The sequence below is a fragment of the Myotis yumanensis genome, unplaced genomic scaffold (assembly GCF_028538775.1).
Source record: "Myotis yumanensis isolate MYYU_CA2020_CCGP unplaced genomic scaffold, mMyoYum1.0.hap1 SCAF_1, whole genome shotgun sequence".
Classification (NCBI taxonomy): Eukaryota; Metazoa; Chordata; class Mammalia; order Chiroptera; family Vespertilionidae; genus Myotis; species Myotis yumanensis.
The window spans coordinates 206425721-206438674 of NW_027223752.1; the positions used below are offsets into that span (position 1 = coordinate 206425721).

General features: G+C 37.0%; 1 protein-coding gene across 3 annotated transcripts in view; it reads right to left on the bottom strand.

Moving 5' to 3' along the window:
- CEP135 (centrosomal protein 135) overlaps window positions 1-12954 on the bottom strand; it is an 80565-nt gene that overhangs the window by 46315 nt on the left and 21296 nt on the right. For all 3 annotated transcript variants that reach the window (XM_070396308.1, XM_070396325.1, XM_070396315.1), the window contains exons 8-11: window positions 11316-11531; window positions 6741-6806; window positions 3171-3309; window positions 2107-2330 (exon numbers count right to left, since the gene is read on the bottom strand). In XM_070396308.1, the coding sequence (XP_070252409.1) occupies window positions 2107-2330; window positions 3171-3309; window positions 6741-6806; window positions 11316-11531 (645 nt within the window). The remainder of the gene's footprint in view (window positions 1-2106; window positions 2331-3170; window positions 3310-6740; window positions 6807-11315; window positions 11532-12954) is intronic.

Here is a 12954-nt window from a genome sequence, read left to right on the forward strand (position 1 = left end):
TATAATCTTCACAAGAGATTTTAGTTACTGTCCTAACTTTGCTAACTTCAAAACCGGAGTTCCATGAAGTCAGGCAACTTGTCCAAGTTCACAAAGCCATTTTTTGGAGTTAGAACTTTTATCAGGCCTCTAACTTCAAAGCACTTTCTACTACACTATACTCAACACTCGCAGTTGGAACCATGGTGAAAGGGGACAGTGTCTCCCCTGTATACAGACAACAGAGAATCAACAAGGGTACTGTTGACAAAGATCACTGATTTTAAAAATGTCAGTATTTTTTCTGAGTTACTGTAATCCATAGAAACAGTGCCTAAATTTCCCAGTAAAGCAGGATTGAAAACTCACAGATGTGAGTCTTGGTAACTAGAGAGTGGGCTGCACTCTCCAGTTCCCAGCACTCACAACTGACTGACACTCCACCCGTTTCAATAGTGTACATAACCACTTCCGTACCATGCCTTCAATTTATTACTGTGAATCTAAAATGCTCTGAACATCTCAACTTCTAAACTTTGGAAAGTAAATTATTTATCCATGTCAGGTAACATTAGAATATTTCAAGACAGTAAATAAGTTGAAGGGGAAAAGAGTCTCACCTGATTTTACCAGTATCTTACCAAAATCTTTCATCTGTCTTTCAGTTGTGAATCACACCACGAAACTGAATCGAATATTTAGGTTAAAAGCTTTGAGATCATTATCTACTCAGTTCTATTTAATAAATACTTAAGTTAATCAACGATTTTTGTGGAAGATTCTCAATCATAATGAAAGTAGTCAATTCAGTAGTTTATTTTTCATGAGCCTTATGTACAAATGGGGATTTAAAAATGACTCAATGATTTAAATTGTATTTTTCCCCTAATTCATTCTGCTTATAATAGATAACATAAAATAGTGTGTATCCTAACACCTGTAAATCAAATTCAGTCATTAGCCAATGAGGTCAAAAGCTGAAGCCTAATCAGAAAATGACTCAAAACCATTTGACAATTGACAGGATCTTTAGGAAAAAGATGATGGAACTGGCCAATTCAGCCAAGTCTGAAATCAAATGTTTTGAGTTTGAATGACTTTACTCCTAACTTTTCCTAATTTATCTAGAGTGTAGTAATTTTAGGGTAACACAAGCCTCTGGGACTCCTACAGCTCCAAAGCTTAAAAAATAAAGAATTCACATACTCATAAAACAATGATACTCATAAAACATTGAAAATAATTAAGATCTAAAATAGACACTGTGGCCGAAACCGGTTTGGCTCAGTGGATAGAGCGTAGGCCTGCGGACTGAAAGGTCCCAGGTTCGATTCCGGTCAAGGGCATGTACCTTGGTTGCGGGCACATCCCCAGTAGGAGATGTGCAGGAGGCAGCTGATCGATGTTTCTCTCTCATCAATGTTTCTAACTCTCTATCTCTCCCCCTACCTCTCTGTAAAAAATCAATAAAATATATTTTAAAAAAATAAAATAAAATAGACACTGTGGTTTTGACCTCTCATAAATCATGATTAGCTTTACCTAATACACATCTTTAGACTACCATCTTATAAATGTCGTTGTAGTATTAATAGGATGATCTGCCTGGCATCCACTCGGGCTTACTACTTTCTCCTGTTGTGTGATTTACATGGAAGATGCCTGGTCTGTACAGTGTGATTCACCTTTCTGACTAGTCCAAGGCAGGGAATGGCATGAAGCCATGTTGCCTGCTGTGGACAAAGCCACTCTGCTCCGAGAGAAAATGCAGCTGGTACTGAAAGGTTAGAAAGAGAAGAAATGTCCAGTGGCAAGAGTTCCTGGTTCCAGTTTCTGGAAGCCCAGATGCCCTTACACTCGTCCATTACGTAATGAGCTATTCAGTCTTTCCATTTTTTCCAGGAATCAGTGTATCACGCTTTGTTCTTAAGTAGCTTTCCTAATTAATGCAGTGTTTCTATAGTATAGGTGATGAAAGAAAACAAAAATCGAAATTAAAACTTTTAAAAAGTATGAATGACATTTAACATTTAATAATAATGTTATATTTAATACAGTAATAAACCAGAAGTTTGTTCAAAAAGATACTCTCTTGCTTTATCAATTACTCTGATAAAGAGATATTACCTTTTCTAGCATTTTAAATGTTGAAGCTTTTTCATGTGCAGAATAATTTATAGAGCAAGATCTTCTCTGTATTATATGCTGGAGTCTTTCTAGCTCTTTCTTATAAAAATCTCGTTCTTCTTCTATACCTTTCAGAAATGTATCTAAACGAGAAGGTGACTTGTCTCGACGTTTTATTCCATGCTCTAGCCTCATCCTCTCAACTTCCAAAGTAAGTTCTCTTTCTGAAAAATGAACATAAATATTAAAAGTTGCATTTAAAATATGTAATTAGTCAAATAAATTATATCAATAATGTTTGAAGTGCAAGCTACTAAAAATTATTAACTGTTTTGTATATCGCCTATAACTGCTAGGTATCAAAGAAGTATATACTAAGAGGAAAGAAGGGAAATTAACCTCATTATTTATGTGCTATTAGTTAGAGAAACAAATACTAGTCTGTCTCACTAACTAGAACAAAGACTCCACAACAGCAGGGACCTTGTGTATCTTGTTTACCATCGTATATGCCAGTACCCAAAATAGAACCTGGCACACAGCAGGCTCATAAACATTTGTCTAATGAATGAATAAATGAATATATGAATTCTTACACGTTCCTTAAAAAACCTTGTTTAGGAATGGTACCTGGCAGAAAGATAGCCTATTTCAAGTGTGAGTGAGTGTGTGTGTGTGTGTGTGTGTGTGTGTGTGACTACTTTCAGGAGATACAAGTGCATTTCCTTACAAAGATTCTGTTCTTTAATTTTTCACTTTTAGAATAATCTTCCCCTTAGTCTTAATTAATTCTATTACAGTTCTGCCTCGAAGAATAGAATTCTATTGGAAACTATTCAAGCAGGGTTTCCTGTATTAACCAGTAAAAATAAAAAGAATTCTGCAAGGTCCTTGAGGGAGAGAGATATTCTACTGCACCTACAGTATCTAGCATGGATTCTGTTATACAGCAAGCACTCTTTAAAATTATCTATTGAATGAATGAAAGATCATCTTCTAAGAAAAATAATACATGAAGAGGAAATCACAATCACTTTTTAAGTTACCAACATTTTATATTTTACCTGTATCTCCAAAACTTTCAATTTTTTTGCTAAGTCTTTGCTTTTCTTGTTCAAGCTGATGAACAACAGTTTCCAAGTCTGATCTTATAAGAAGCTCATCACTCAGTCTCTCTTTTTCTTTATGGCATAAGTTTAATTCCTGCAAATTTTAATACTATAATTAAGATTTCAAACAACTTTAGAAAATTTTATAACGAGAAAGAGAGAAAGAGAAACATCGATGTGAGAGAGAAACATCAATCTGTTGACTTCCATATCCACCCTCACCAACCAGGGATTGAACCCACAACCTTTGGGTAAAAGGGACAATGCTCTAACTAACTTAGCCACCAGGCAAGGACTAAAATGTATATATTTAAAAGCATGTTTATTTAAGAGCAACTCACATACATACATACATACATAAACACTCTTAGTCAAATATATGGTATCAACTAAAGTTAATAGTAATTACCAATTGTGGCTAAAAACATAAAATGTAAATGTTAACAGTGCTCTTTTCTGAGTATATAGAATTAGATTTACTTTTTTTTTCATTTGTTTAGTAAACGGTCCCATATCTTAAAGAATAAATATGTACTGTGCAATAAAATTTAATTTTTTTTTAAAGGAGGGCAGGAGAAAGACAGAGTTATAAGACTACCATAGGTGTCTGTAATTAGCTTGCTTATTCTCTCAGCCTCACCTGCACAATGGGGATAGGACCAGTAAGACACTGCGGATTCACTGGTGAGAACTGATCTATGGATGTGAAACACTCTACACAGTGTCCAGCACATGGCAATTGCTTAATGAATGTTAGCTATAGATATTAACATTTATTTTAAAAATACATAAAATATGCCACTAACTGAAAAGATAAGACAAGTTAGAAAGTAATTATAGCAACATCTTACTGTCAGCCAACACTGGCAAAACATGGGCATAGTTCTAAGACAACCACTTTGAATCCTCACCTGAGAATGAGGCCTGAGAAATCACAAGTATGAGCCTTTCTGTTTATAGGGCTCATACAAACAGCAGCAAACAAACAGCAAAAGTACCTGCCATCATGGAGCTTACATTGAGTTTTATGATGTAAAGACATCATCAAACATATAGATGTTTGTCTACTTTCTGTTTATTGAGCTCATGGGAGAAATTTACAATATCTCTGGAGACTGAAGAGTGTACAACAATTAACAGGTTTAGTTAATTAAATTATTCAATATTGAACTGAATTGAAATCCTACAGCTGAATGAAAAGGAAGCCACTGTGATATGCTGTCCATTGTGAGCGTATAAAAATCACAAGTATTTGAGAACCTACTATGTGCCAGTGTATCACAATGGCTTCATTTTTAAATTTGCCTTATGCCACAAAAACAATGCACACTAGACCAGCGGTCACCAACCAGTGGTCCATGAGGTCTAAAAGGATGGCGACTGCTGCATTAGATTATATAAAGAGTTTACATAACAAGAAAATCTAGAAATTAGTATTAGTCATTGTTTCCAATAGATACTCATCCATATTAACAAAATCCTCAATAACCTTTTGAATGATACCTAGGAATTTCTGCCTGTTAGCAAGATCTGTCAGTTCGAGACTATAATAATAAAAGCATAATATGCTAATTAGACTGGACAGCCGAACGACCTTCTGGACGTCTTTCTGAATGAAGCCGTGGTGAAGGGGGCCGAGGCAGAGGTGGTTAGGGGTGATCAGGCAGGCAGGCGAGCAGTTAGGGGCAATCAGGCAGGCAGAGTGGTTAGGGGCGATCAGGCAAGCAGGAGAGCAGTTAGGGGCATCAGGCAGGCATGCACAGGTGGTTAGAGGCAATAAGGCAGGCAGGAAGGCGAGTAGTTAGGGGGATTAGGCAGGCAGAGTGGTTAGGGGCGATCAGGCAAGCAGGCAAGCGGTTAGGGGCATGAGGCAGGCTGGAGAGTGGTTAGGGGGCGATCAGGCAGGCAGGCAGAGTAGTTAGGGGCAATCGACCAGCAGTCGGACATCCCCCGAGGGGTCCTGGATTGCGAGGGTGCAGGCCAGGCTGAGGGGCCCTCCCTCCCCACTCCGTGCACAAATTTCATGCACTGGTCCTCTAGTATAGGATAATATTCTATGTCTAGACTTATGCTGGAATGATTACTATTATTCTGATTTGAAGACTACCAGAACAAATAGTATGGCTAGGAAAACTATTAAAAGAGGACTGAGTGCTTTTAATAAAAGTCAACAGCACCCATATGACTTTCAGCTAATTTCTCAACAAAAACTTTGCAGGCCAGAAAGGAATGGCAAGAAATATTCAAAGTGATGAATAACAAGGACCTACAACCAAGATTACTCTACCCAGCAAAGCTCTCATTTATAATTGAAGGTCAGATAAAGAGCTTCACAGACAAGAAAAACCTAAAGGAGTTCATCACCACCAAACCAGTATTATATGAAATGTTGAAGGGTATTATTGAAGAAGAGGAAGAAGAAAAATAAATAAAAGATATGAACAATGAAATGACAATAAATACATATCTATCAACAATGGAATCTAAAAATCAAAATAAACCAACAAAGAATCTAATGAACAAAATAAACTGATGAATAAAACAGAACCAGAGGCATGGAAATATGGGGTGCGGGAAAAGATTAACCAAAGAACTTATATGCAGCCCTGCCTGGGTTTGGCTCTGTGGATAGAGCATCGGCCTGCAGACCAAAGCATCCCTGGTTCGATTCCGCTCAAGGGCACATGTCCAGGGTTGTGGGCTCAATCCTCAGTGGGGGGTGTGCAGGAGGCAGCCGATCGATGATTCCCTTTGATGTTTCTCTCTCTCTCTTCCTCTCTGAAATCAATAAAAATATATTTTAAAAAAAGAACTTATATGCATATATGCATTACCTATGGACACAGACAATAGGGTGGTGAAGGCCTGGGGCAGAGCAGGAATGGGGAGGGGGGAGGAAAATGGGGGAAAAAGGGGCACATCTGTAATACTCTCAACAATAACGATTAAAAAAAAAGTCAACAATGTTATCAAGTAATTATCAATTTCTAGTTTTAGTATTTATAAACTGACAAGTCAAGAAACATTTAAAAGAATATAAAATTCCTAACAGATTTCACTATTTGAATTTAACTTGCCAACTACCATATACTAAATTAAGGAATTATAAAATATAAATCAAACTAAACGTATCCATACAAATGGAATATTACTCAGCCATAAAAAAGGAAGCACTAGATACATGCTACAAGCATGAACCTTGAAAACATTGTGCTAAATAAAAGAAGCCAGGCACAAAAGGCCACATATTACTAGTATATGGTTCCATTTATATAAACTGTCCAGGATAGGCAAATCTAAAGAAACAGAAAAGTAGATTATTAGTTTCAGGGGCTGAATAGAGGAAAATGCCCTGTTATTAGACAGTAGTGATGTCTGCATTACTTAGTAACTATACTAAAACCACTAAATCATACACTTAAAAGAATATTAAAATGTGTAAATTATACCTGTTAAAATATATGTAAAATAAGCATAAAAATGTTCTTACCAAAAATTCTGAAAATTAAATATTAAAGTACTTACCAGTTGAAGTTTTGCCATTGTTTCTTCAAGATTCCGCATTTCAGAAATATTTCTTTTAATCTCTTTCTAGGAATAAAAAGGCTATTAGGTAAATACTTAAAAATCAAGAATACTTAGCACTAAGTCACATTACAAATAAGGCCATTTTCCAAGTAGTTCATGCTCCCTCTCACCAGTGTAATCTGAGGCGTTAGCCCTCAGCCTCAATTTCAATGAAGAGGAGGCATAGTTGAGGCTTTAATTTCTTGGCATCTTGAATACAGGGACCTATTTGTAACAGCTGAAACAAGAGGGTCACTTGAAAATCTTTTTTCGCCTATATACCTGGAGGACTTTCCTTGAACCCTAGTTGTTGTTTTTTTAAATATATTTTATTGATTTTTTACAGAGAGGAAGGGAGAGAGATAGAGAGCCAGAAACATCGATGAGAGAGAAACATCGGTCAGCCGCCTCCTGCACATCTCCCACTGGGGATGTGCCCGCAACCAATGTACACATCCCTGACCGGAATCGAACCTGGGACCCTTCAGTCCGAAGGCCGACGCTCTATCCACTGAGTCAAACCGGTTTCGGCGAACCCTAGTTTTTAGAATTCATCTTATGGGATTCTCATTTCCTGATTTTCCTATCCTATTTGCTTTCTCCCCACCTGCTACTACCAACCTGGAACTGCAACTGTTTTCTTTAATTCCTTTCAGCAATATTTTATAGTTTTTAGTGTACATGTCTTTCACTTTGTTGGTTAAGTTTATTCCTATGTATTTTATTCCTTCTTATGCTATTGTAAATGGGATTATTCATTTCCTTTTTGGATTTTAACACCTTTCGTACCGCTCACGAGCTTTCTCATGTTTCGCGCGCCATCTGTTAAGGACCGCTCACGAGTTTTCTCATTTTTCACGCGCCATCTGTTATGGACCTTAGATGTCAACACACTGTCTTGTCCACAACGAATGAAGCGATCTCATTGGTGGAAACTGTGCAGGTCAATCTACAAAAAACTATATAATTGCACGAACCCATAAAGCATTGCAGTTACATTGTATTTTGGTCATTCGAATAGTCTTCGTCTTCAAGTTCCTGGCGCTTTTAGAAATGCCCTCTCTCAGAAAAAGGAAGGAAACCAACGAAACTGATACACTTCCTTTCGTGTTGTTCCATTCTAAGGAAAACGATGAAATGGACAAAAAAAGTTGTGCTGTACCTTATAAACTGTGGACTTTTCAATTCATTTAGAGTGTACAACGTCCTCAATCCACAAGCAAAAATGAAGTATAAACAGTTTCTGCTATCGGTGGCGAGAGACTGGATAACGGATGACAATAATGAAGGCTCTCCGGAACCAGAGACAAATCTGTCCAGCCCTTCCCCAGGGGGTGCAAGGAGATCACCTCGTAAAGATCCACCCAAAAGGTTGTCAGGTGATATGAAGCAGCATGAACCTACGTGTATTCCAGCGAGTAGAAAGAAAAAATTTCCTACGAGAGCCTGCAGAGTTTGTGCCGCCCATGGAAAAAGGAGCGAATCTAGATGCTTATGTAAATTTTGTTTGGTCCCTCTTCATAGAGGAAAATGTTTTACGCAGTACCATACGTTGAAAAAGTACTAGGAACTTTAATTGTTTGTTTTCGTAAATAAAAATGTTATAATTAGTGAAAAACAACACCTAAATTGCATTATGATCTGTAGTTATGATGATTTAAATAACGTGCAGTTTGCCCAAAAGCGTGCGGTCCCTGGCATATGTCTTTGAGATTTCTATGTGGTACGAAATTTGTTAATTATTCGTGTATCGAAACTCACCTGATTTTTGTGTGCTGCTTTTGTACCCTGCAACTTTGCTGGATTTGCTTATTAGTTCTGTGATTTTTGTTTGTGTGTGTGAAATCATTAGGGTTTTTGACATATATGATTATGTCATCTGGAAACATAATTTTACTTCTTTCTTTCCCATATAATGCCTTTTATTTCTTTTTCTTGCCTAAGTGCTCTGGCTAGGATTTCCAGTACAGTGGGGCCTTGACTTACGAGTGTCCCGACTAACAAGTTTTTCGAGATACCAGCTGTCTCTCGGCTGATTTTTTGCATTGAGTTGATAGAGTAATTTGAGTTAATGAGTTCCTTAACGAGCTCGGTCTCAGAACGAATTAAACTCGTAAGTCAAGGCCCCTCTGTACTATGTTGCACAGAAGTGATAAGAATGGGCATGCTTACCTTGTTTCTGATCTTAGAGAAAAAGCTTTCAGTCTTTCACCATTGGGTGTAATGTTAACTGTGGGCTTTTCATATAAGGCCTTTATTACGTTGAGGCAGTGTCCTTCTATTCCATTAATTAGTGGAGGTGACACTGTACAAACTTAATTCAGCAATGTACAGAAGTGATGGTCTTCAAACTAGGTTATATCCATTACTGAGATAACATGAAGACTTCCAAATATTATGTAAAACTGTCATTGCACATGGTTTTAAGGAATCACTACAGTGGGGCCTTGACTTACGAGTTTAATTCATTCTGAGACCGAGCTCGTTAACTCAAATTACTCTGTCAACCCAATGTAAAAAATTGGTCGAGAGACAGCTGGTATCTCAAAAAACTCGTTAGTCAGGACACTCGTAAGTCAAGGCCCCACTGTATCTGGATTCTTGTTCTCTGCGTTCAGCCCTTCTTAAATTTTATTGACCCGAGAACCTGCTTGTGATCTAGGTCATGTGAGTTCTCCTTCCCAACCTTCACTCTTACAAATGACTATCTCCCACTTTTTCAAAATAAAGGCAGACATCTAATGTCCCACTTTCTCAAGATATGAAAGACTTTTGAAGCATTAGACAAAAAGATAATCTGAAAAGTTGGGGCTGGCCAAAACCTTAGGCACTATTTTCTCCCATTATATATTATTAAGAGATGTCTTTCCAATAAAATTTTAGTTTTACTTAATATTTAATAAGTATTATCAAAATTTATATTTGTCACACTGATCCACTGATTACTAGTAAGTGTAATGATAACACTATTCAGAGGAAAATGTTAACTGTATAGTTACAGGACATTTTAAAAAAGAAAATATTTCACATTATGTATTTTTTTTAAATAACCTTTTTTTAAAAAATATATTTTATTGATTTTTTACAGAGAGAAAGGGAGAGGACAGAGAGTCAGAAACATTGATGAGAGAGAAACATCGATTAGCTGCCTCCTGCATACCTCCTACTGGGGATGTGCCCGCAACCAAGGTACATGCCCTTGACCAGAATTGAACCCAGGACCCTTCAGTCCCCAGGCCAACGCTCTATCCACTGAGCCAAAGCGATCAGGGCCATTACGTATTTTTTTTATTGCAGAGACATTTGAAGGAGTGATTATAAAAGGATATTCAAGCATAGGATAAAATTCTGCAAGGATTTCAAGAAAGGTTTATTTGGATTCTACCAGTGGCTTTAAAAGAATGACGTGACAGTTTTATTTTAAGAGATCAATATTTATAACAGATGAAATTACAACCTTTGCATCTATTTAAATTTAAAGATGAAAAATATTACCTACCAACTTAAAAATGTGCAAGAACAAAAACAGTGTTGTTTTTTTAAAACCTTTAAAGGGTTTATGAGTACAAAATGACAAAGATGACAAACTTCTGGTGTTCACTCACAATGCAGAGATAAAAGGACAGATGGAAATCTTGAAGAAAAATAGGACAGTCTAGAGAACTATCTTAGATACAGGTGTGCTTCAGAAACACAAACAACTAGAACAAGTACAAGCTTTGAGAGAGTAAACACTTTAGAAAAACATGAATTACAAAACAAACCAATCAAAAGAACTGAATCAGATATCAAAAGGGCATAAGCTCATATATTCTAGGACAGTGGTCGGCAAACTGCGGCTCGAGAGCCACATGCGGCTCTTTGGCCCCTTGAGTGTGGCTCTTCCACAAAATACAACGTGTGGGCGCACACGTACAATGAGATTGAAACTTCGTGGCCCATGCACAGAAGTCGGTTTTCAGCCTGGGCGAGTCTATTTTGAAGAAGTGGTGTTAGAAGAAGTGGGGGGTGTCGGTCGGGCGACGGGAGACGTGGCACAGGCGGGCTGCGGGATACGCAGCGCGGGGGAGGCACGAGCGATTCATGCATGAGTTGACTGAGCCAGTCAGTCAGCAGTCTCATGTGCGGTGGTTAGTGCTAGTCGCGTCCGCAAATCGCGTGCGGGTGACAAAAGTACCTACTCGAAGCATAAAGTTACCTGTATTTTTCCAACCAGCTGCAAATCCTACAGGTATTTTTGTCATCAATTTAAGAATTGTAATTCGTTTGTGTTGGTGGCTTTATTATTATAAAATGAAACATTTTTTAGGTGCCCTGTTTGAGATGGCTACAAAGAAGCAGCAAAGAAAAACGGAAGACGAAAACCGTGAATTTAAAGTTGAATGTACCTACCTGTATAGTTTAAGTTTAAAAAAATTGGCTCTCAAAAGAAATTTCAATCGTTGTACTGTTGATATTTGGCTCTGTTGACTAATGAGTTTGCCGACCACTGTTCTAGGAGAATTAAAAAACACTCCCACAGTGTAGACATACCTTTGCTTCCCCAAGTTCTTTATCTGCAGTCTCAAGCACTTCTTCTTTATGTCTTTCCAACTGCTGTGCTAACTGGTCTATTTCAGTTAATTCTTGGCAAAGTTTTTCATTTTTGTTACTTAAATTAACAACTTCAGTAGTCACTGTTTCCTTGGTTTCCATAAGGTCTTGTATATGCTTCTCCAGGTCTTTATTAGCTTGCTGAAGAAAGTCAACCTACATTGAATTTGTAATTTGTAAAAAATATGAAATGAAAAATTATCCTAAACACTAAACTTTCAAAATTATATTTCAAAAAATACTATATTTTTAAAATACAAAACTTAAAACCACAACTATTTTACAAACATTTTATTTTGAATTGCAAAACTGATAATGTGTGGCTTAATAAAAATATATATAGCCCCGACTGGTTTGGCTCAGTGGATAGAGCGTCGGCCTGCTGACTCAAGGGTCCCAGGTTCGATTCCAGTCAAGGGCATGTACCTTGGTTGCGGGCACATCCCCAGTAGGAGGCATGAAGGAGGCAGCTGATCGATGTTTCTCTCTTATCAATGTTTCTAACTCTCTATCCCTCTCCCTTCCTCTCTGTAAAAAATAAATAAAATATATTTAAAAAATATATATATAGTCATTGACTTTAGATTTCACAAACATTTTATTTTGAATTGCAAAACTGATAATGTGTGGCTTAATAAAAATATATATAGTCATTGGCTTTAGAATTTCAAGCATGGAAGGACAAGTAAAAAATTTGTGTGACCATTTTTCCAACATCTAGTTCTAAAACTATGACGAGAATATAACTAAGATGATAATATTACTTTAGACCAGCCGTGGGCAAACTACGGCCCGCGAGCCAGATCCGGCCCGTTTGAAATGAATAAAACTAAAAAAAAAAAAAGACCGTACCCTTTTATGTAATGATGTTTACTTTGAATTTATATTAGTTCACACAAACACTCCATCCATGCTTTTGTTCCGGCCCTCCAGTTCAGTTTAAGAACTCATTGTGGCCCTCGAGTCAAAAAGTTTGCCCACGGCTGCTCTAGACTGTGCTATGCAATGTAATGGCCACCAGCATCCACATGTGGCTACTGGGCACTTTCAATGTGGCTAATCCAAACTGAGATGTGCTATGAATGTAAAATACACACAAGATTTCAAAGACAGCACAAAAAAATAAAGAGAATGTATAATACCTCAATTATATTTTACAACATGAATTGGAGATTGAAAAAAAATATTTTAGATACATTAAGATACATTTTTAAAATCAATTTCACCTGTTTCTTTTTACTTTGTAAATCTGGCTACTAGAAAATTTTACGTTACATACATGGCTCATAAAAAATATGTGTACTGAACAGCATTACTCAAGAGCTACTGCTGATATTAGTGCCTTACTCTATTCTGGTTCATCCCAGGCAGCACTGATATGTCTAAATTTCTAAAGGTCAAGAGTCATGCTTTATGGACTTGTTCTTTCACTTTCAGGTCTAATGCATGACAGTGAATCCATTAGATAGGTAGTTAAAAACCCAAGTTTAATCTTGGTACTTATTTTTAATCCTCTTTTCTACATCATAAAAGAAATATATAGTCATAAAATTTTTTAAAATAAAGAGTATCATAAAGA